We start from the raw sequence: 24,305 nt of genomic DNA, 5'->3' as shown, positions 1-24,305 counted from the left end.
CACTAGTCTGAACATTATCTTTTCCTGTATCTGTAAGAGTAGTTTACTGCTATTCCTTCTCCGCTCAGCTTCTTGATGTGTTACACCACGTTTTAATGCACACTTGCTAACTGTAGGCATCAACTGATCAAAGTGCAACTCCAAGCCAAGTTTTGCAAAGCGCACAGTCTTTGCAGAAATATGAATACGTGGAACGTTACCATCTCAGTTTTTCCAGCATGATTTTCTGATATTTGTGGCATGTGGAGGAGTACTATTTGGGCACTCTTGGGATGGCCTGTCCCACAGCCTGTTCCTCTTGCCTCTCTCCATTTCTAGACTACATTATACCTGATCCATCTTTAAGCAGAGCACCTCCAAAGCCCTACAGGTGAATGTGGATGGAAAAGGGAGGAGTTAAGGTAAGGTTAAGAGGTATCTATTCTACACACTGGTATTTACAGGAATTCAGCAGGTGTGGTCTAACAGTGCCAAATCCCACCCTATCTCGCCTCACTCTTTACTAACGGACTACAAATCCAGATTCGACGGAGGTCTGCCAAACATCTAAATGAACAACACACGTCCCCTCCTTCATGCACACTTGCATGTGAACCGTTGACCAGTGGGAGAAACTAAAAAGGTACTGCTTGTGGAAACACTAAAAAGAATATTTTATGAGTACAGGTACACCAGAACTTACACAACGTAGGAGCATGTGACCATATTGGACTAATTAGACTTACTGGAAGTTCTCTGCAGCTCCTGTAGGCACCTGTCTAAGATACAGGTGAAACAATATACATGGTTTCAATTCTAGGATGTCATTTTCCTTTGACCGGCAAAAGATGGACTTTTCCAATGCAACAGGATTTCCAGAATAGAAGAGCATTAGGTGCTTGAATAGAAATCTGCAAAACCAGTCAAATTTAGTCACGAATTAGTTTTTGGAGACAAGAATTTTAATTTGAAAACGATATCAACATTATAACATGTCAGGAAAGCCCTTTTTCTCTGTCAGTACACATACGCTTGACAAGACAGACCACTTACATCTTTAGCTACTATTTTAATATTTACACAACTGAAACTAAAAGTAGAGCAGTGAATATATAGTATGTACAATATAGTTACTAAACAAAGTAACTCCTATTATCATATTCCTGGAGCCCTTTTAAAAATATGAACAAGAGTATCCAATTAGTTAATACCAGAGTAAATGTAAAGCACTTTTAAAACATAGGAGCCTGAAACAGCATAGCTTTGCCACATTGCATGTGGCTGCCGATGGCAAGGTTTGGACTAGCAGCCTTCCCTATCGCTAGACCAGCTTAGCAGAAGCTCGAGTTGTAACATGTGGAGCAGAGAAAAGAGCTCCATATAACAAAAGAAACTGCTTGTACCTGAAGTCTGCACGCTTGTTCTCAAATGTCAGGTGGTGAGACAGGACAAGCCTTAGCCATTTGTCCTCTAGGTAGCCTCTATTTGAGGATTACGTGGCTGAGTCAATATATCATACCAAGTCCTGCAGTCACCGCATGGTCTCTTAAAAAGTTCCTGCCTTTCAGGTGGAAAAGGTTCAAAGTGGTGATGTGCAGGTATAAAGCCTCCCAGGCTGATAAGGCTTACAGTTGTGAAGTGAAGTTCTTGCCGCCCAGGCCGATCAAACTCCGACACGTCCAGGCTTGATTTAGTGAAGTCATTGGGGCAGGAGCTATGCAGACAGGCTGCGCAACCTTCTAAATGCAGGCAGCTACTGCTTTTGCTGTGAAACAGAATGCTTTCTCTAGGTGCTCCACACATTAGGAATACACTGGGTGTCTCCTCCTGAAGGGCCAGTAACACTCCTTCCCTCTCTGAGAAGGTAGGCTTATAGGCACCTAGCAGGCCCTTAGCTCTTGCAGCAGAAAGTGCAGAGTTCAAGTTATGCCATCTCTGGGAGATTTACTGCCAAGGCAAACACCAGCCTTGGTTTCACAGCAGTTCGAGTACTCTGCTGAGAAGTTCCTTCCTTGATCAGAAGAACTTGGTACTGGAACAAAGTGGGTGGTTTGGATCTCACTTTTATACACATTATCCACACATGGGATGAAGATCTACTGTCTCCTTTTTGAGTTCTTTAGGCTGCTCAAGACTCTGCTTTTGTGTAAAGTTTTATTTCCCACAACAGATACCAATGGCACTGATTCTAAGGAGGAACACATATCACGTGGGCACGATTACTATGACTTTTTTGCACCTGGTTATTAGGATTCTTAATTTGCAAAATTAATCCAATGTTTCTGAATGTATTATTCTTAAATAAAACCACTGTTTCTCAATTCATTAGGTTTTGTCACAGGATTGGTTGATGGAGTACATCATTTATTATAATTAATATATAAAAATTAGCCCTTTGCCGGCAGATGTTTCAAGACCATTACTGCTTTTTCAATGCTAACTGTGGCATAGGTCTTGTGCTTCTCAACTCTCATTTTGTTAAGATTCCTTCATTAACAGTATATTACATTTATCAGTGCTCAGTTTCTGGTCTCTGGCTTGATAACCCAGGAAGAGTTCAGAATAGGCTGACCTGGCCAAGGCATTGAGCAGAAGGTGCACAGGACAGCTGAAGCACAGGGCTCAGATCATACTCTACACAAATTGAAAGGTGAGAGGCAGAGAGGTGAAAACCCAAGAGGAGAGGATATCTGAGCCGAGGATCAAGGCAGTAACACAGTATATAAGTTGTACTATGGAATATGAAGACTAATGGGTAAGTGGTGGCTGTACTGTTACAATATCACAAGTCTGTGGCTGGGATATCAGTGCTATGTCCTTGGCATATCAAGAGAGAACACAGTTAAAATGTGTAGTAACTAAGATAGGTCTGTACCCGTTTCTTCTTTTTTTTTTAAACAAATCCAGACCTTAAATAATACTGCTGCAGTTTGTTTTTACTTCAGTGAGGTAATTTCAAAATGCCATCTGTTAGACTTTGCACCATTGGCGTGAGTCTCCCTGCCACTTTTTGCTGTTGCCTCATCTGTTTCGGTTGGTCTAGATGCTTTGGGCACCATGCCACTGCTGATCAGTGCCAAAGTGCAAGTGCTCCCTATTGTAAAATGATGTAATGGATTAGTGATTCCATGATTAGTTATCTAATTTACTTGTCAGACCCTAGTACAGTGCACCATGTGTGCCCAGGGCCTGTAAATCAAATGCTGCTTATGGGCTTGCAGCACTGAATGTGCCACCTACAGAAGCAGCTTGTAAAATGTGGCTCAGGCCTGCCATTGCAGAGCCTGTGTGCAGTCTGGGACTGCCATGTCAACTTGGCAAGTGCACCCACTTGCCAGTTCCTAAACCTTCCCTTTTCTACATATTAGTCACCCCTGAGGTAGGCACAAGGGCAGGGTGCATTGTATGTAGAAGGTAGGACATGCCCTGATGTGTGTGGCATGTTCTGATAGTGATTTACAGCCAATTTCGTTTTTCACTATTGCAAGGCTACCTGTTCCCATAGGCCAGAATGGGTAGCTTGATTATAACATCCTAAAATCCTAACTGACCCAGGGAACTAGGTAGAAATTCGAGTTTAGTATGCCTGAACTCAGAATGTTAAGATACATCTTTTAGTGAGGGTGATTTTTACATTGTGTTTGAAAATACCACTTTTAGAAAGTAGGTATTTTCTTGTCTAACCATTCAGCATGCCTCTGCTAGGATTTTGTATTCCCTGTCTGGGTTGTCAGTGACAGGAGGCTGGAGAGGGCCTTGGCTCTAGTAGTCTGATGGGTCAGGGCTGGGCTGAATAGGACATGCATTGACTAGAGAGTAGGGGGGAGGAGATTTCTTTTCAGCTACCTGGGCCAGGTCTGCTCTCAAACAATGCGGTCTCCACCTCCTGCCAGGAAGCTGCACCCAGGAGGACAGAACTGGTTTGGACTAGGTACAGACACTCTGCCTTCAGAGACAGTTTGTGTGTATAAAAAGGGGGACCCAGGCCCCAGAATTTTAGATCACTTCTGGGAAATCAAGAGGAACCTTTGCCAAGGAGAAGAAACTAGAGAAGCTGAAGGAGGATTACTGCCCAAGAGCTTGAACTGAGCTTGCCTCCTGTCTGAAGTCTCAGGGACACAAAGACTTCAGCAACAGCTCCCCCCTGAATTTCCTTGCTGGGAATTCTAACTTACAGAGAGGTGCCTGCAGCTGTTTAGGACCTCTAGAGTCTGTTTGTCACTGGGAGCGCGAAGCAATGAAGGGAAGTGCATCGCCGCCGCAACAGTTGCCATCGCATCGCCGAAGAAACATGGTGTCGCCGCAGCTGTTCGCCGTCGCATAGCAAACAAAGCATGTCGCATCACCAGAGAAGCATGCTGCCACCACAGAGGTCAACGGAGAAGCGTATTGCAGGGCCGGTCGCTGCTCCAAAGATCATCGATTTCGCCGCAGGGCCGTCGGGTGTGCACGCATCATGTCCACGTTGTCTCACCGCATAAATGATGCCATTTTGTCGAATCGTACCGGATCGTTGCATCGCATCGAGGAGTCATCTTGTCGGCATCGCACCGGATCACAGTAAGAAACCGACGCATCACCTCCTCTCCGGTAAGGAATTAACGCATCACCTCCCCTGCGCTGCAGTAAGGAACAGACGCATCACCTTCTCTGAAGTAAGGAACTGACGCATCACCTTCCCTGCGACCCTTTTGTTTGTTTTGTGCGACGCATGCAAGGTACTTTGAAAGTAAAGTGTCGCTTTTACCATCTACATTGAACTAAGCTATTTCTACCATTCAAAGTCATTTTTTTTACAGTATTGTGGATTTTTTGTCGTTTGGTCGTGTTAAGTCTAGTAAAGATTACTTATTTTTCTAAACTGTTGTGGTGTCTATTTATAGTGTTTTCACTGTATTACTGTAGGTGTTCACAAATGCTTTACACACTGCCTCCCAGATAAGCCTGTCTGCTTGTGCCAAGCTACCAAGGGGGTGAGTAGGGGTGATTCAGGAGTGTATCCCCCTTCTCTAACTAGAAGCAAGGGTACCTATTTGGACAAAGGTGTATACCATTGCCAACTAGAGACCCCCATTTCGAACACCATCACTGACAAAATGCATGAGATATCACAATAAAATTGCATGACCGTAGAATCAGAGTCTATCCAGCCCACCACAAGTTTTCAAATTATTGTGTGAACATTTCTGAAATAGAAATACGGACCATTATAACTAGTAGACATTTTTAAGGCAATAACACTTTGTAAAGCTGCCATTAAATCAGTTTGTCGAACAGTGGGCTTTCAATGTTCTATTTGGTCTCACATCAGACTTGAAAAGATATACCTCTGGAGCGCCCGGCGGGCAACCACTAAGGAGTGAGTGTCATGCAACAGCTGACCATTGAACACAACACAACCAGGAAAGGAGGTGTCACCAGTACCAAGCGCCACTACCTCATATATATCGTCATTCGAATGACTGGCTTCCTCGTTCACTGTAAATAGAGAGATAAAGAAGAGTGTTTTTTTCAGTGTCACGCCTTAAACGGGGTTAACAATACCAAAAAGAATACAAAAACACACAATATAAAATCATCCAATGTGCCTTTAAATACACTGTTGTGTGTTCCTTTATTGTAACAATCATCTGTGGCCCACCTTCAAACTGCTCCACTTATCTCCCACAAATGGGGGCAGGCCTCTGATTTCTGCCTGCATAGTACTTAGATTTTGTAAATGTGTCTTCCTAAGCTTCACACTAAATAAGCCCCATTATTTAATTCCCGAGGTCTTCGTTGAATTCTAATGAACTCTGCATATTTCAATTAACTATACAGAGTTCATAAGTATCAAAACTACTGGTTTCAGTTTGAATGATCCAAAATGAAGAAATGTAATGACTTAAGTCCCTGACATCCCTGTGCAATACTCACTGGAATTTATTCCCTCCTTCATCCGTTGAAGCCCCACACACTATTCATTTTTGGGTGCAGTCTGAGGGACCCTAAATTCTAGAGATGCAACCATGCTTCTTACCTGCACGTACAAGTGAAGGTAGGCAATAGAATCTCTTCATATAGGTATGGTATTTATTAAGGAAAAGGCTTGTGAACATTGATGGGCAGCCATTGCTGTGATCACCTTTCAAATTCAAAAATTACACACTGATGTGAATATCACTCGTCACGGGCATTGCTACCATTGATGCAGCCAGTGAAGTGGTCCTGGGTACCTGAGGTGGGAAAGAGACCAGTCTGCCCTGCATAAGCTGAAGTTATTTTTCAGGCTGTCTGCCAAGATGTTTTTTTTTTTAACATAGAGCATAACTGGGGCCCAGACTCAACTCTTTGGAGGGAGAGTTATACAGAGGGAGTAGAGAATAATGAACAAGTAAAATGTGTGAGAAAGAGAAAGGAGATGATACTAAGAAAAATGGGCAGAAATAAGTATGTCAGGAGAGAAGAAAGGAAGGACATGTGAGTGAACAAGAGACTGGCGAGGGGGAGAGATAGGAAAGAGAATGGTGAGGAGAGTGTCAAACGGTTGAAAGAGACGAGAGGAGCCAGGTGTGGCGACAGGGACGCAAGAAGGACAGATAGGTAGAATACAGTACTTTAAGATCTAGAAGCTGAGGTGCAGCCATCAGTGCAGCAGGTGTGCCTTACCGGGGTCGGGTGGGGTGATGTGCTCACTGCACCTCATTTAGATCAGTGTTTTAATACCGATCCAGGGGCCCAGTTTCCTTGCTTGCCGTAAGGCCCATGACACCTAGGCTATGCTATGGTCACTCATATGCCTAAGTTAAGGTTACCAGTGGATGTTCATGAACATTTTTAGAAGGACAAGTGCTCCCAATAGAACATTTCCAATGTAACTTCTTCCTGCTTTTCCTTTGTTTATAGTAGCCTGGAGAGCGCCTACATAGCTTCCAACTGCAGAAGCCCCTGTAGCCGCTCCCAAGCAGATTTCCCAAACTCATCCGAGTAGGAAAAACTGACCCCAGAATGGTTGTCTGGCATCATTCAACGATCAAGAGGCTTTTGTAATGATTGAGCAGTGCCCCATTGCCAACAGCCGAACTTTTTGTATATAACTATAGATGCTCAACAGTTCACCAACATTTTATTAACACAGACATGAGTGGACCCCTTGTTGCTGCTCTTGTTTCTAGAGTATGGAGCCTGTGTCAGCCCATTTCCTACTGGATTGGACTAAACCAAAGTACTGCTGAAGCTATGGTCTGTTGATGCTACACTCTATGAACTTAGAACCCTCTGTCAGCATCAAGAAGTCCTCTACCTATTTAAAAGGGCAAAATTATCTTGTGCCTCTCCAGGGCTGACCTGAAGTATCGCCCTGGAGTCTGCCACACAAAAACATGAATGGACTTTACAGCACATTACACATTGTATTAGCTGGCACAGCAAACAAGGTATCAATCATATGTTATGTCGATGTGTATAGCACACTAACCACTTGTGAGGGTATCCAGGCCTTTGAGCAGGTGTGTAAGCATGTGGTTGCAATAGAGACACTCAAAAGATCTAAGTCTTCAGCTATTTGCAGAGCTCCAGAATTGAAGAGAATGCTCTGATGTGTTGTAGGTGGTCATTGCATGGTTTGGGTGTGATGTAGGAGAAGGAGCATCCAACCCTGGTTCTGTGAATGCAGGGGGTTCCGAGAGTGAGGCTGAGCGTAGGTGTCGGGGCAGGCTGGTGAAAGGGTATGTGGCTGTTCTGGTATGCTGGCCCAGGTTGTCTAAGGCTTTGTATGTGTTGTGCATGAGGCGTGTGACTTGGCTTGGATTGTGAATGGAGAGCCAGTGGAACTCTTGGAAATCTTGAATGTCGTCAGTAGCTACAATAAGTGCCGTTTCGTGCTCTGGTGTTTTCTGAATCTGGATCGGGTGGTGTGCCGTAGATGGTGTTGTTCGAGGTGGGTTGTGAGTTGCTTGGTTTTGGCCTTCTCTATCACTCTGACCGATAGACTGGAGAAGGGAGATAGGGCAGGGATAGGGCAGATATTGGCTCAGGCTGGGCGATGGCTTCTTGAGGAGGACATTAACTGCTGCATGCTGCTAATCTTCTGAGAATATGGCAGATGCGTTTATGTATGTGAGGGTGGTGGTGATTCTCCAAGATTGTAGATGGGGTGGTCCTGACTGAATTATTCGCATGATCTTCGCTGTATCTCCTCTGGTGATAGTTTTTCATTCGGACATGTGGCTGTCTTAGTTGGTGATGGGCAGGCTTGCAATGAGTTCGCTGATGTCTGGTCTAAGACCAAAGTTGCTGTAGAGGTATGTGTTTTTGCTGTGGAAGATGTTGGATTGATCCTCACAGAGTTCATGGGGAGGGGGGTGAAGCTTTTGACAGAGGCTGAAGGTGGGGTGAAGTTCTTGACCATTGAGAAGATATCTTTGCAGCTGTTCAGCTCTCTCTTCTTAGTGTCTCTCAATGGCTGATGTTAGTGTCAGAGTGCTGCCTTGTAGAAGGTTCTGTCGGTTTCGTGGCTTTCATTTTCTTTCTAGTTTTTTGCAATGTCGTTTGGAGATTCAAAGATCCTCCAAGTACCAGCTGGCCTTCTTCTTGGTTCTCTATTGACTATTGGATTTGGTGAGTGCAAAGGTATCCGTGCAGTTCCTGAGCCAGTTGTTTAAGTTGGTGAGGTTGCCTGTGGGATTAGGGTGATCCAAGCTAAGGGTTTTGAGCCAGTCTGCTTCAAAGAGTTTACCCCAGCTGCTAATTAATTCTGAGAGCTCTTAATCTCAATCTTTGCCATGGGTTTGTACAGTCTGCTTCAAAGAGTTTACCCCAGCTTCTAATTAATTCTGAGAGCTCTTAATCTCAATCTTTGCCATGGGTTTGTACAGTCTGCTTCAAAGAGTTTACCCCAGCTGCTAATTAATTCTGAGAGCTCTTAATCTCAATCTTTGCCATGGGTTTGTACAGTCTGCTTCAAAGAGTTTACCCCAGCTGCTAATTAATTCTGAGAGCTCTTAATCTCAATCTTTGCCATGGGTTTGTACAAATTCCTATGGATAAAGATACTAACCCACTAAATAACAGAATCTAGGAGTTGAGTGGGGATGCTATTAGGTTAGGTAAGTAAATGTAAAATCAAAGTTTTAACACACTAGTTACTACTTGTGCAATAATATATCTGTATAGTAATTAGTTAGTGATAGATTCCTTATCTTAGAATATCCCCAGGCGTCAGACTGGATCCGGAAAGTTTTTCATCAGCAGTACCCCTGCGCGTATGTAGGTGGCGTTGTGCGGCTCCGCGTCCGTTGCTGACGTCGTAAGCGCCGAGATGCCGTCACGGAGACTACTTAGGCGCTACCAATGCGCGCGGACGTCAGTTCTGTACACAACTTTCCGCCCCAGGAACGGAGAGCCATGCAATTAACGGACCACTGGTGCCATGAAACTAGGGCCCTGAAAGGGATGACCTTAACCCTAGAAATCAGTTCGCAGAACTGGGAGGATGGGTGGGGCGGTAAGGATTATATCACCAACTAATGTCTCTTACAGATATATCGTTACACAAGTAGTAACTTGTGCATCTGAAAGAGATACGTTAGTGATAGATTCCTTACCTAAGAATAGATACCCCACCAATACCGACCCCGGTGGTGGGTCTGCGAATAAGATTACACCAGAAAGTCACGGAGTACAGAACGAACAAAAAAGATGTCTCTCTGGACTTGACTGTCAAGGCAGTAATGCTTAGTAAACGTGTGCAGCGATGCCCACGTAGCTGCCTGACAAATATCCTGGAAGGTAACGCCGCGCCCAAGGCAGTAGTGGCTGCTGTTGCCCTGGTAGAACGGCCACGCAGCCCCACAGGAGGCTCCTTCATAGCCAACAAGTAACAGGTTTTGATGCAGAGAACGATCCACCAAGAGATAGTCAGTTTGTGCACAGCCCAAACTTTTTTGGCGCCCACGTAGCGAACAAAGAGCTGGTCATCCACCTGGAACTGTTGTGTGCTTCAGATAGAACGAGAGCGCACGTTTTGGGTCCAGACGGTGGAGCCTCTCTTCCTCTTTTGAAGGATACGGAGGTGGAAAGAAGGTGGGCAAAGGGATGGTCTGCCCGATGTGGAAGGGCGTGACAACCTTTGGCAAGAAAGGACGGGTCCTTAAAACCCCCTTGTCTGGATTAACAGAAAGGAAAGGAGGTTTGGAAGAAAGAGCCTGGAGCGCACTCACTCTTATGGCAGAGGTGATAGCTACCAGGAAAGCTGTCCTGAGAGTGAGAAGATGCAAAGGACAGTTATGAAGCAGCTTGAAGGGAGCGCACATCAGATATGTTAAGACAAGGTTTAAGTCCCATTGAGGCATAATGAACGGCACGGGAGGAAACGTGTGCGCAATGCCTTTCAGGAAACGGTTAACAACCGGAGACTTAAAAAGAGAAGGCTGATCTGGAAGCCGTAGAAAGGCAGAGATGGCCGAAAGATAACCTTTGATAGTGCCCAGAGCAGAGCCCTGCTGGGCCAAAGAAAGAAGGAACAGAAGGACTTCAGAAAGAGGGGCAGAAAGGGGATCCACAGACGTAGCTGTGCACCATGCCACAAACCTATTCCATTTGCAGGTGTATACCGTTTTAGTGGAGGGACTCCTGGCTGCCAGAACAACATCACAGACTTGAAGAGGAGGATCGAAAGCCGCCAACTGCCACCGCTCAATCTCCACGCATGGAGGTGGAGGCTGGACAGGTTCGGGTGGAGGACCGTTCCCTGCTGCTGCGACAGAGGATCCTCCCGAAGAGGCAGTCGGATCGGGGGATCGATCGCCATGTTGAGAAGCTTGGGATACAATCGTCATGCCCAATCCAGAGACACAAGAATGACATGGGTCCGGTCGCGCTGAATCTTCTTCAGCACTCTGGGCAGAAGTGGTTACGGTGTAAAGGCATACAATAGACCGCAACTCCAACTGCGACGAAAAGCGTTGCCAAGCGAGTGCTGCCTTGGAAATTCCAACGCGCAGAACTGATGACATTGCGCGTTCGCTTCGGTGGCGAATAGATCTAACCAAGGCTCTCCCCACTGCTGAAAAGAGACCTTGCCCCACATCCAAGTTCACTCGCCATTCTTGATCCATCAAGCACCGGCGTCGGAGTTCGTCCGCCCTGGCATTCAGAGAATCTGCCAGGTGTTGAACGACCAAGGTGATGCCTTGATGTTCCAGCCATGTCCAGAGGCGCAGAGCCTCCTGACATAGGGTCCACGACCCCACCCAGCCCTGTTTGTTGCAATACCACATGGCGGTGGTGTTGTCCGTGAACACCTGCACCACACTTCCCCGGACAGAGGGAAGGAATGGCTTCAGTGCAAGTCTGATCGCCCGAAGCTTTAAAAAGGTTGATATGGAGCCGGGATTCTGCCGGAGACCAGAGGCCTCTGATGTCCGCCTCTCCCAAGTGGCCTCCCCATCCCAAGAGGGACGAGACGCAAAACCGCTTCGAATCCAGAACCGCTCCGATGAAGGTGAGCTTCCGAGATGGACTCCGGTGCGAAGTCGGCACGTTGATAGAGAAACCCTGTTGTATAGGATTTTAGGACCCTAGTGTAATTTTCCAGATTCATGCCCTTATATAGGTATAAATCACCCTATCTCTATATAGGCATAGAAATCATAACCATATGTAGACAAAGCTCATGCAGTCCAAATACAGCACGGCTACTACCACTAGTTCCGAAAATCCACAACGATTTCTTGGAAAAATCGCCTTCAGCAGTCAGGGACTTCTCCTTGCTTGAATATTGATTTGCCCAAGATATCATGGAGTTTTCAAAGAACTGAGACTCTTTGATGACGTCATTATGTCCAACCTTACGTCAAACTCAGCACCTTCAAGGTATAAATATGCCCACACTTGCCATAGCAAACACGGTGGTTTGGAGCAGTTCGACTATCTACTTGCCCGACGCAGCTCGCTACAGCAAGTGCCAAAGGAAGCCGACCCTCCAGCAGACGCACTGAGAAAGACGCTGTCTTTTCTCTTGCCGAGAAATCCAGCTCCTGTGTTTTCAAGCTACCCTTGTGGGTTGTTGGGAAATCGAGTCCTGAGACAGAGATACCAGACCTCCTTCATTCTAAACCAAGGTAAGAAGCTGATTAGACCCTAAGAGAAATCTTGGCAAAAATAATACTAGATTTATGCTACACCTTACTTGCTACTTCCCTCGTACTAGACTTAGGTTAGGTACACCGGGGTAGGCATATTTTAGAAGCACCAGCTGAGTATTTTTAGTCTTTATTTATTCATGTATGTATTCTATGTATTTTATGGCTTAGAAACCATACCATGCTTTTACAGTATTATTTCATAATACTCTTCTTGCTGCACGCATTATACTTTGCAGGCAGCATTACGATTGTAGCAGTTAATTTATTCTGCATGAGAAAGAAGACTGTTCAATAAATACCTTTTATTGAAAACGCCCGTCTCTCTATTTCTCTGCACCTCTGGTGAAACGAAGCATGCACGATTGACTGAGTGAAATATCAATCTATTGTTTCCACGACTCTGACGCTCTGTTTTATCTTGGGGAAACAAAGTTGCCATGTTTATGCCGTTGTCAGAAACTAATCTCTTTTTGTTTATTCGAGAAAGTTACTAGTGACTTCTGAGCTAGCTGGCCCTCACAATTAAGTCTAATATATTCAATAGAGACCTAGTCGACCTCAGTCCTACGTCTAATCTATAGGATATATTACTCCAATGCGCCGAGCCTATTGGGAATATAGGAACTACAGTACATGGCGCCCAACATTTGTTAAGGCACTAATTTAACCCCTTCGATGCTCATGACGAGCTCAGCTCGTCATGAGGCACAGTGGAGCTGTGCTGATGACGAGCTGAGCTCGTAATGAACAATGGGAGTCATGAAATATCAGCACAGGAAAAAAATCTCCCTAGCAGCCAAGGTGTTAAGGCTAGACACTAAAGTAAATCAGTCGTGCTTTTCACAGAGACCCCTTTTTCCCCGTAAAATACTCCAATAGATGTTTGGAGTGGGTGAAAGGATAAAAAATCTGCCATAACTGAGTAGGAGGAAAAATCCTATGTATTAGTTTTTGGTAAGTTCAACGTTGAAGGATACAGTGTTCCAAAATATTGTGCACCTTATCTTGGTTTCCTTGAAACTTGCTCTGCAAACTTTCATTAAACAATCTCGAATAACGGCGACAACAACGCAACCGGTGGAGCTGCGGCAGCCTAACCGGGTTTAACACGTTACAGGGTTTAATGAAGACGACGATGATGCTATAATCATCCTGGAAAAACTATAGCTATAAAGCTTATAGAAAATGGCCTAGCACCGAGAGGTGGTAAGGTAATCTTTGTCATAGAGGCACATGAATATCAGCAGACAGAGGTATTCTATTCATGGATTATCTTTCCACAAGCAAATCCAACAACACGTGTTCCATTCTATAGAGGAACCTCCAGCGGAATACGTTCCTTTCGAGGACGTTGACATTCCATTAACATACAAGAGCATCAGCTCTGGTTTAAAGGTGCCCTACAACATCAAAATCACATTACCAGCCTCAGTCCATTAGGTAGACCAGGAGCAACATGGCCGGTACTAGCCAGCTATACACCAAATCCTGACATTGAACAAATGACGGGTCCAGAACTGTTAGCTCAGCTAAAACAATTAATATAAATACGTAGACAATTGGTACAATATGTCATGCGGACTCGAACAGTCCAACCTGCTATAAGAATTCCACAGCACACCCCTCATCAGGGGGACACAAACAAAATTACACCACAGACTATGCAATCAGTCATTGGTAAATTGACTGCAAAAAGGGAAAAAATTCCATTCTGGTTAACTCCAACAGTTACTCAAATAGAGGCAGTATTTCCCGATAGAATCCTGTGTTTCTCATGAGGTGTACTAACAATCGGTTTACCAATGATGGGGATAGCACCACACATGGAGGACTGTGACACTTTGGGTACAGTCTTTGCTTCAATCTACACAAAAACACATGGTGTTCCGTCTATGGCGGTAATACCAGACGTCCTGAAACCGATTCAAAATGAATACGGACCAGAACCTGCCTTGAATCTTGCTATGAAATTACTAAAAGATTACAAACAGGTCTCGGCTATATTATTAGCTAACATTAAAGGTGAAGCAGCATCCGTGGCAATCCGCCAAAAATTAAAAGAACTTGATGTAACTGAGCAACCGTATGAACTTGCCAGGATAATAGAAAAATCCTATGAAGAACTAGGTAGAGATGGTTTGGGAGGGAAACTAGTAAAACCAGAAATAACAGAAAATCCTGAAAAAGTTTGTCAAAAACAATCTAACTACTCCTAAAAAGAAGTGGGAAAATACTAGACGGTCACTTCCTAAAGAGAAGCGTTCCCAGTCCAGAGGTAGGTCTCCTCAAATGGAGCCCTCTGAAAAGAGATATAACCTCAGAAATCGGGATAATTTGAGAAAACCTGATAGATAAAGATACTGATACACATTCCTCTTGTACCTTTCAGACTTCCTCGCAGAAATTCTAAAGAAGAGGACGATCAGAGCACAAAGAATAACGCGTGAAGTCCTAAGACGATCACCACGTTCCAAAAAATAAGTAACAATTCACCAAGAAAAAAGTAGCAGGTCTAAAAATCAGACATGCCGAGAATGAAAACAAGTTACTTACCTGTAACTTTGGTTCCCCAGTATTAGTAACGTTCATAGATTCACATGCCTTTGTATCATTCCCAGTCGTCGGAATGTGAGTCTCTGTAACAAAATAAAATAGCAGTAGGTACAAAAGAGAAAGAAAAAGGCCTAGGCCTCATTCCTTTTGTATCATATCCGCCTCTTTTTGTAAAAGAGACCAAACTTAGGCATCAGCCAATCAGAAGAGCCTCACCCCTTAGAACCCTCCTGAAGGAACCTCAGAGCCTCAGATTTTCGTAGCCGTTGTGGAAGTCACCATATCTGCTGATGGCTGAGCTTTCCTCAGGGAGGTGGGTGGGCGCATGGGAATCTATGAAAGTTACCAATACTGGGGAACCAAAGTTACAGGTAAGTAACTTGTTTTCTTGCCCCAGTATTGGAGCTTTCGTAGATTCCCATGCTTTTGTATCTTCCTTGTATACGTTGGAGAAGAAATTTGTAAACTCTTGCATAATTACGGAGTCTTCAGAGCTTGGTTCGTTTTGGTTATGCTGCTGAATGTAGGATATTTTATTTCTGGTTTGGTCTGTCTTCATTTTCCAGGCCAGCAGTTTACCACATCCTTCTCCGTGCTTGTGATATGATAATTTGCTGGCTTCCCACTTTTTCCTCACTTTGTTCTCGAGGAAGTCAACTAGTTTCTCCTTTATTTCTAGCCTTTCCTTTTCTAGGACTTCTTTGTTAGCTGAAGTTTTCTCTGTCGCTATTTGTGAATCAAGTAGTTTTATATCTTTTCCATGTTGCCAATTTCCTGCTTCGTGAGTTTGGATTTGTATGCTCCCATACTTAATAACTTTCCCCTGATAACTGCCTTATATGTATCCCATGTGATTTGCTTTGTAGTGCCATTTCGATTGTCCTCAAAGAAGTTGGCTGTGGCAGTCCTTAGTTTTTCCGTTAATTGTGGGTCTAATAATCTAGTGCGATCAACCGTCCATCTAGATTGTGTGTTGATCATTGATGTTTGTAGGGTTAATTGGACTGCCGAGTGGTCAGACCACTCAGCAGTCCAAGTGTTCTGACCACTCGGACTGGTAGTCCGAGCTGGTAGATGAGCTGGTAGATATTCTATGCTCCTAACATTACCTAGAAGGCTCTTATCTATTAGGAAATAGTCAATTCTGGACCTGTGATTGTGACCCAGTTTTTTGTTATGGAAGGTGAAAGGTAGTCTTTTGTCGCCCTTTTCCTTCCACATATGCATCAGATCCAAATCTTTTTTGTAGTTATCTTGCCACTCCCTCATTTTGGGTAGATTTGCTTGTCTCCCTGGGTGGGATCCATCCAGTTTGGGATCTAATATAATGTTGTAGTCACCCCCTAGTATTATCGGGGCACTTGTCGATAAAAGTTCTGTATAGAGTCTTTGGAGGGGTGTTGGGTCATCTGAGTTTGGACCGTAATAGCCTGCTACAGTGAATAAGTTATCATTTATTCTTACTTTGGTTATAGCCCATCTTCCTTTATTGTCTACTGCTTTGTGTTCGATGTTGGCTTTGAGTGATTTTTTAAAAATTATTGCAATGCCTTTGATATTGTAGTCTTGATTGGTGCAGACATAGGCATCAACCCAGCTGAGAGATTTCATTATTTGGTCCCACTCCGCACTTAGGTGTGTCTCCTGTAGTATGATTACCTCGCTATCTGCTTCCTTTAGGTATTCAACGATCCTTCTCCTTCTACTAGCTGTTCTAAGTCCATTGACGTTCCAAGAGTGAATTTAAAATTTTTGGGAGTTTGTCATTATTTTCTTATATTATGTTGGCGTGTGAATAGATTTGTTTTATGTTTACGGGCCCCGTATGCTCCTTTTACTTTAAATAATGAGGTTTTTTTTTGTTTTTTCCCCCAATTTGCTCCCCACCCGTGCTCTCTTTTTGTTTTGTTTTTGTGCTTTTTTGTGAGGTTCATCATTGCCCACCCTGAGGAAGCCTCCCTTTTTTTTGGGCGGTATTGTTCGCCCTTTTTGAGCTCCATGCTACACCTGGTTTGTAAGATTCGCCTCTCTTAACTTTCCTAAACTTTATATTGCAGTCCACAGTTGATCCTTAATCTGTTCTAGAAAGGTTTCTACTTCTCTGGGGTCTCTGAAGTTGGTAATTTTGTTCCTCCACATGATCCTCAGAGCAGCAGGGAATTTCATCTGGACTGTGGCCCCCAGATATTTTAATTCTTGCATGAATTGCCTCAATTCCTACTGTCTGTCCTGAGTGGCTTTTGGCATGTCTGAGCGGATTCTGAAAGACCAGTTGTCTTTATTTAGGGGGGCTTTTTTTAAGCCTTTGCTTAGGATTTTTTCTTTCAGTGTGTAGGTTTTAAAATGTATTAGGATTTTTCTTGGCGTCTTCCTTTCTTTGTTTTTACCAAAAGGATCCCGGTGGACTCTCTGTATGTCGTCCATTAGATTAGCTTCTTTAGCCCAGGGGAAATGCTCTTCTAGGAGTGAGACGGTGAACTTTTTGATGTCTGTCCCTTCCAGATTCTCTGGAACGTTCAAAAGCCTCAAGTTGTTCCTTCTCGCTTGGTTTTCTAGCGATTCGAGTTTCTCTTTCATGCTTCTATCGCTGTCTCTTAGCGTCCTTATCTCTTTTTGGTTGCTGTCAATTTTTTTACTAAGAGCTTCTACCGCCGACTCGACCACAGTCACTCTTTCTCCAGGCGCATTCAGTTTTTGGTCCAGAGTTTCGTATACTTCTTGAATTTTACTTTGGTTGGCCTCTGAGATTGTGAATTTTTCTCTCATCTCCCCCATCATCTTATCCATGAATTTTTCCATAAGCTTCTCCGTTTGTTCTAGGACAGGATGGTTTCCCCCCGGGTTGATTGGCAGTGTTTCAGCAGGTTTTGTCATGGTGGTGGAATCTCCTGGTGCTTCCATTTCCACTTGTGGGCCTGTGTGAGTGGCCTTATCTTTCCCGTTGCTCATGTTTTTGTCGTCTGGCTTTGTGGTGTTACACTCCACTCTCGTAGGGGGGGTTGTTTTTGGGGTTATGACTGAGTTCAACACTGGAGATTTGTGTTTGTCTTGCAAAGCAGACTAATTACTTCTCCCTTGGGCCAGCTGGACTTTGAAGAAAGATCTTAGCGATTGGGTTACTTTAATATTTTGTTCTGTGTAATCATTCCCCGGGTCTTTTCCCTTTGTTGTTTTACCTTTTGTCTTCTGCTGGTGGTGATCAGGGTTTGGGATTTCTCTCGGCTTCGTTTTTGTACTTCTAGGTAAAACAGTTTGTTTTGTAGGGGTGAGGCAGCTCTGCTTAGAGAACTGCCTATTCCTAAGACAATAACTGGATCTTGCCCCGTTATCGCCTTCAATCTCTGCTACTGCGGGGGATTGGGTCCCCCCCACCCACCCTGGCCTCTGAGTTTTTATGTATGTTTACAGCTTATGTCTTAATTTCTTCCTCTACTCCCTCTACTCCTTCCCCCTTTTCACCCCTTTCACCTTTCAATTGCTTGTTTTTTTCTACAGTCATCGAACAGGTCTCATGTTGCAACACCCTCTCCACCTCTCCCCCCCTGTACCTTGCTCATGGGCATGTATGTAGTCCTCCGATCAGGCTGGGTCTTGTTTAGTCGATCTCTGAGGTCCAAGGGTCTCGTCTCTGCTTGGGGCTGTGTGGAAGGCACTTCTTCCGTGCACTTCTTTCTTTCTGTCTCCGCTGTTCTGAGGACCTCCGTTTTGCTCGCTGTAGCCGATTCTTTCCCCGCTGTGCTGAGAGAGCTGGTCATACTTACTGCGGCCGTTTCTGACAGGCATTCACTGGCGGCGCTTCCTACTTTCACCCGGAACTGCAGAAGCCCTGCTGTTGTTGCCGCTCCTGCACTGCCGCGGAACAGGAAAGGGATCCTTCCGATCGCTCTTCGGCAGCCTCTGCTCGCCCCTGCTGCCGGCGCCCAGAGCCTGGAGTATGCTTCCAAAACACTGCTGGTTGTGGCGGTGACCTGGGAGGAAGAAACTCGCATCCCAGGGCCGCCAAGTATTGCCGCCAGGAGTTCGTAAAAAAAAAAAACCAAAAAAAATAAAAAATTGCCAGGAATCGCCGGGTCACCGGGAAGTCTCCTACACTGCCAGCGCCATCCCCAGGTAGGTTTTACAGCTGGTAGTAGTGATTGCTGCGGGTTTCTGCAAGTTAGCGTCTGCTAGTGAGGCGTTTTCTTCAAATTATGTCAGTATGTGTTGCGGTGAGCACGGAGCTCCCCACCAGACCTCCTAGCCGGCCGCCATCTTCCTCCTGCCTAGCTCCCATGCTTTTGTATCAGAGTAGCAAGCAGTAAGCAATAAAAAACATTTTGTGGCATAAATATACCTTGTAAACAACCAGCAATGCATGACGATATAAAATGTGCAGACTAAGGAAGGTGGGATAGAAAGGAAAGCTCACCAATCAGTGGAAGAGGTTCTTCAGGACTGCCTGGCCCACAGCCGTGTCTTCCCGTTGCAAGGAGTTCAAGCAGTAATGCTTTTTAAAGGTGTGCACGCTGCTCCAAGTCGCAGCCCTGCAAATGTCTTTGATGTGCACTCCCGCGAAGAGAGCTGTTGAAGAGGCCACTGATCTTGTGGAATGCGCTCTAACCTTGCTGGTCAGTGGCTTACCCGCTGCAGTATGGCAATGTAGAATGGCACTTGTAATCAACCTCGCAATACCTTGCTTTGATATAGGGAGACCTTTGCAAGGACCACCAAAAGCAATGAACAATTAGGAGGATTTACGGAATCCCTTGGTGCGATCCAAATAAAATTTTAAGCACCGTTGTATGTCCAGAGAATGCAATGGTCTTTCCGCTGGTGTAGTAGGGTGAGGAAAGAAAGCTTTAAGAATAACCGGCTCATTTGAGTGGAAGTCCGAGGGCACCTTGGGTATGAATTTCGGGTTTGTTCTCAAGATTACTGTATTCCTTTTGAACTGGAGAAACGGCTCTTGGATCGTAAGAGCCTGCAACTCCCCAATGCGTCTTGCAGATGTGAGAGCAAAAAGGAGAGCCAATTTTCAAGAAAGGAATTTTATGTCTGCTCGATGTATTGGTTCAAATGGGCCGTTCATGAGTTGAGTGAGGACCAAATTCAATTGCCAAGTAGGATGCGGAGGTCTCACCGGTGGGTAGACACGGAACAACCCTTTGAGAAATTGTTTCACTATCCTGGAAGACCAAAGGGAAGGTCCAGACTCAGAACGCCTGTATCTAGAAATTGCTGCCGAATGAACTTTAATGGACGAATGGGCCAGCCTGTCTTTGCCAAGGACAAAAGATAAGGCAGAAGTTGATGAGGTTTTGAAGAAAAAGGGTCAACCCCTTCCTTTCTGCACCAAATACAAAATCTCTTCCATTTGAGACGGTAAGTCATGTTCTTGGAAGGGGCTCTAGCCTGGGAGAGAACTTCTTTTATTTCGTTAGAGAAAGGAAGATTCATAAATTCTTGCTTCTCAGGAGCCATGCTGTCTGGTGCAAAGACTCCGGATGCGGATGCCAAATTTGTCCTTCGGACAGTGAGAAGGTCTGGAATGGTTCTCAAGGGAAGAGGAGGAGCCAGCGACAACAGATGGAGTTCTGTGAATCAGAACTGTCTCGGCCAAGCAGAGGCTATCAAAATCATGCTGCAAGGTTCCACTTTGATCTTCCTGATGAGTCTCTGGATCAGTGGAATGGGGGGGAAAGGCGTAGACAAATGTCCTTGACCAGGCTACTGAAAGAGCATTCCCCAATGATCCTCGGTGGTGAAGCCTGCTTGCATAAGACAGGCATTTCTTGTTGGTCGGTTTGGCAAATAGATCTATTGTAGGTTTGCCCCACTGTTGAAAGATCTCGTCCAGAATCCGCTGGTTCAGTTCCCACTTGTGACTGATCGACGACAATCTGATTAGACTGTCTGCACTCTCGTTTAAAACCCCTGGTATGTGTTCTGCCTGCAGAGATATCTCGTGAAGGATCGCCCATTCCCAGATTTCCTGAGCTTCCTGAGACAATGGGAGAGATCTGGTTCCTCCTTTGTTGACGTAATGCATGGCCGTGGTGTTGTCCGTTTGGATGACAACCTTTGAACCTCTTAGGCGAGGGAGAAAAGCTTGAAGAGCCAGTTTGATTGCTCTGAGCTCCAAGAGATTGATGTGACCCTTGACCCTGTCACCAGGTAGGTTGCCCCCTCAGCGACCACATGGTCGTCCTGTATGACGCTACCCCTGCTGCTTCCACTCGCTGTGCCCCGGTTTGTACTCACGGTTGAGTAGCGCGCTCTATAAATTCATTGATTGATTGATTGGAGCAGACGGTTCTGTGGAGACCAATGTCCACTGACATGCAGGTCCTGCAGCACTGCTCCCCAACCATCCAACAACACATCCGTCGTCACCACCTGAGGAGACTGATCGCTTACGAAGGGTAGACCTTAGGACAAGTTTTCCTGTTTTGTCCACCAGAAGGCCGCTTTTTTCATTGCCGAAGTGATGGTCACCTTGTCGTCGAACGACCCATGGATCTGTTTCCATTGGATGTCCAGCTGCTCCTGAAGAGGATGCATCCTCAACCTGCAGTGTGGAATTAGAGGAATGCATGATGAAATCACCCCCAGAAGAGATTTGTAGCGGCGTACTGAAAGACACCTTTTTTGTAAGTCTAGCGCCATGGTCTGCAGTTTTACTTGACTCTCCAGGGTTGGGAACGCTTTCTTGAGATCAGAGTTCAAGATGGCTCCCAGGAAGCATGCTGTCCTGGACGGGACCAGAGACGACTTCTCTTTCTTTAAAGTGAGACCTAAATTCTGAAAGAGGTTGGTACATCCCTCGACCGCATCCCTCGCGGCCTCCCTGGACGGAGCCTTCAGTAACCAATCGTCCAGGTAAGGAAAAACCTGAAAGTGATTCTTCCGCAGAAACGCTGCTACTGGTGCCAGCACCTTCGTGAATATTCTCGGGGCTGAGCGAAGACCAACGGGTAAAACCCTGAATTGAAAGTGGCTCTTGGCTACTGTAAATCATAGAAACCTTCTGTATGCTGGGTGAATCGGAACATGAAAGTACGCATCTTCAAGATCGAGCGTGGGCATGAAATCCCCCGGGTTGATTAGACGTAGAATGTCAAAGAGAGACCATGCGGAAAGTCAGAGATGAGATGGGTGTTGAGCTCCCTGAGATCTAAAATGGGGCACCATTTCTCTAGCGTCTTCCTTACCACTAAGAACCTGGAATAGAATCCTTCTCCTCTTTGAGCGGAGGGGACAGGCTCTATAGCACCCTTCAGGAGCATTTGATTAACTTCGAGCCGCAGAAGACGCAGATGTTTTGATGGGATGGCAGCAGGGGGCTTGGATGGAGGGATGTGTGTGGATTCCAAAGTATGGCCCTTTCGAATGATGTTTAGCACCCAACGGTCTGATATTATCTTGGACCAATTCTGAAGGTATTGTGACACCCTGCCTCCTACTGATGATCTTTCGGAGGTGGGTACAGTAGGAAGAGCCAGGAGGCCGCTATTGTCGCTTGGACGTATCACATCCTTGACAAGCCTGCTTCCCTATGTTATTAGGTCTCGAGAAATTCGAGGACTGGCCCTGCCTTTGCTGATAAGGTTGGCGGTATTGTTGTGAACCTGAGCCATATGATGAGTACCTTTGCTGTTGAAAAGAGCCTCTGTAGTTGGTGCTTTTGCCTCTGGAACCTCTAAAAGGAGCCTTACGGTACTGAAGCGTACCCAGAGATCTAGCGGTCTCAGTATCTTTTTTTAATATCTTGGAGAGTGTCATCTATCAATTTTCCAAATAATGCTTCTCCATCAAAAGGAAGATCCAGGATCTTATTCTGAATTTCAGGTCTAAACCAAGTCGCCTTAAGCCAACCCTGGTGACGAAGGACCGCAGCTCCAGCCAAAGAGCGGAATGCCGTTGTGGCAATGTCCATTGCACAGTCAATGATTTCCATTGATGCAGCCTCACCTTCTTGCAAAACTTTTTAGCCTCTGTTTTTGCATCTGGAGGAAGTTGCTCCAAGTACGGCGAAACATCACACCATAGTTGGCGATCGTATCTCCCCAATATCGCCATGGCATTAGCCGCCTGCACTAGTAGACTCGCCATGGAAGAGAATCTTTTCCCGGCATTATTTAACCTCCTGCCCTCTTTATCGGGAGTTGTCGTCAATGGAGCTGAGGGGTTGCGTGACTTTCTCTGCGCAGCTTGAGAAATTACAGAGTCCGGTCTTGGATGTCCCGTCCGAGACGCCAGACCATCTTCAGGCGCTTTGTATTTTTTGTCGAGGCACGGTAGCACAGAGACCACCGTCGCTGGATTTTTCATTGCCTTAAGGCTCTCATCCCAAAGATGCTGGACAATAGGGATAGATCTTGTTGTATTTTTATAGGGCTCTTTAAAATCGTATAAAAAACATTAAGTAGCAACGGAGGGCAAAGATAGTTTGAATCTACCAGCCGCTCTCTCCATTAGCTTATGAAATCCCCCCTATATCAGCTGGTGGGGAGTCCACCGGATGCGGACATGGAAATGCTGGGTCCGGGATGGCATTCATCCCATTCGGTATCTTGATCAGTCCTGTCATCAAAATTCTGATCCTCATCCGAGGAATCATCATTGGTGTTTACTGGAATCGAAGACTCCTGTGGAACCGGTGTCTGTGGCCGAGAGGACTCCTGGGCCGGCAATTCTGGTGCAGCCATTGCTGGAGTCGCAGGGACAGGTATGGCTTGAGAAAATGGAACAGCAGCAGCAGGTTGTGAACACCTAGACTTATAATCTTGTAGCATACTGTGAAGGTCCTGTAAGAGACGATGGTACCGACACCATGCCTTGTCTCGAGTACTGTTGTGGTTGGGCAGAATGATGATGATAACCATATTCCTGGTTGTACTCTCCGTCAGAATCAGTCTCTTGGCATTTAACCAGAAGCTGGGATGGGCTGTTTGCATAGCCATAAGAGTCCTGATCATCATCCTCCGATTCATCCTCATCCTCCTCTAAAAGTAGAGCTGGAGGCAAGGGGGTAACTCTCCTAGGAGATGTCATGTCCGGTGTAATCCTGGTCATGGAAATTGTAATCCTTTTTTCCGATGATAAAATAGTAGACGGTCCCGCCGACAATGGTGTTAATACTGCCGCCGTCGACCTCGTCGACGGAACAGTCGTCGTCGACGAAAGAACACTCGACGACGAGATGGGCGTCGACGACGACGAGACCGTCAACACCCCTGCCGTCGTCGTCTTCAATGTTGTCGTCCTCGCCGACGACACGGTCGTAATCCTCACCGTCGACGAACACTTTGTCGCCGACGACGCTGTCGCCGTCTGAATCTTCGTCGACACCGCTATAACTGCCGTCGATACGGTCTTTGTCGACGATCCTGTTGACGTCGATTGCTCCTTGGTACTTTTTTCAGCTTAGGCTTCAATTTCTTTGCCGACGGAGCCTCCGTCGACGACGCCTTCATCGTCGACGACTTGGAACTTCTGTCAGACTTTCCAGAAGACTGATAAGAGGGTTTCTTGAAGGCTGGAACAGTCTTCACACCCAAAGAAGGCATAGATGGTCCTACCCTCTCCTTTTCACCATGGTGAGAAGATTCAACAGGACCTTGGCTCTCAGACTCTCTGGGGGTCTTTTTTGAGGCCTTAGAAGGATAC

The 24,305-nt window shown here is 45.5% G+C and overlaps 1 protein-coding gene across 1 annotated transcript in view; it reads right to left on the bottom strand.

The window, feature by feature from the left end:
- The window catches only part of LOC147692491 (adenosine deaminase domain-containing protein 2-like), a 539,931-nt gene that overhangs the window by 255,985 nt on the left and 259,641 nt on the right, over positions 1-24,305 (bottom strand). The window contains exons 6-7 of the mRNA XM_086936797.1: positions 5,307-5,457; positions 726-890 (exon numbers count right to left, since the gene is read on the bottom strand). Of these exons, the coding sequence (XP_086792923.1) occupies positions 726-890; positions 5,307-5,457 (316 nt within the window). The remainder of the gene's footprint in view (positions 1-725; positions 891-5,306; positions 5,458-24,305) is intronic.

The sequence above is a fragment of the Lissotriton vulgaris genome, chromosome 9, assembly GCF_964263255.1.
Source record: "Lissotriton vulgaris chromosome 9, aLisVul1.2, whole genome shotgun sequence".
Taxonomy (NCBI): domain Eukaryota; kingdom Metazoa; phylum Chordata; class Amphibia; order Caudata; family Salamandridae; genus Lissotriton; species Lissotriton vulgaris.
The sequence above is the reverse complement of the archived record's forward strand: the minus strand, read 5'-3'. Positions and strand labels throughout refer to the sequence as shown.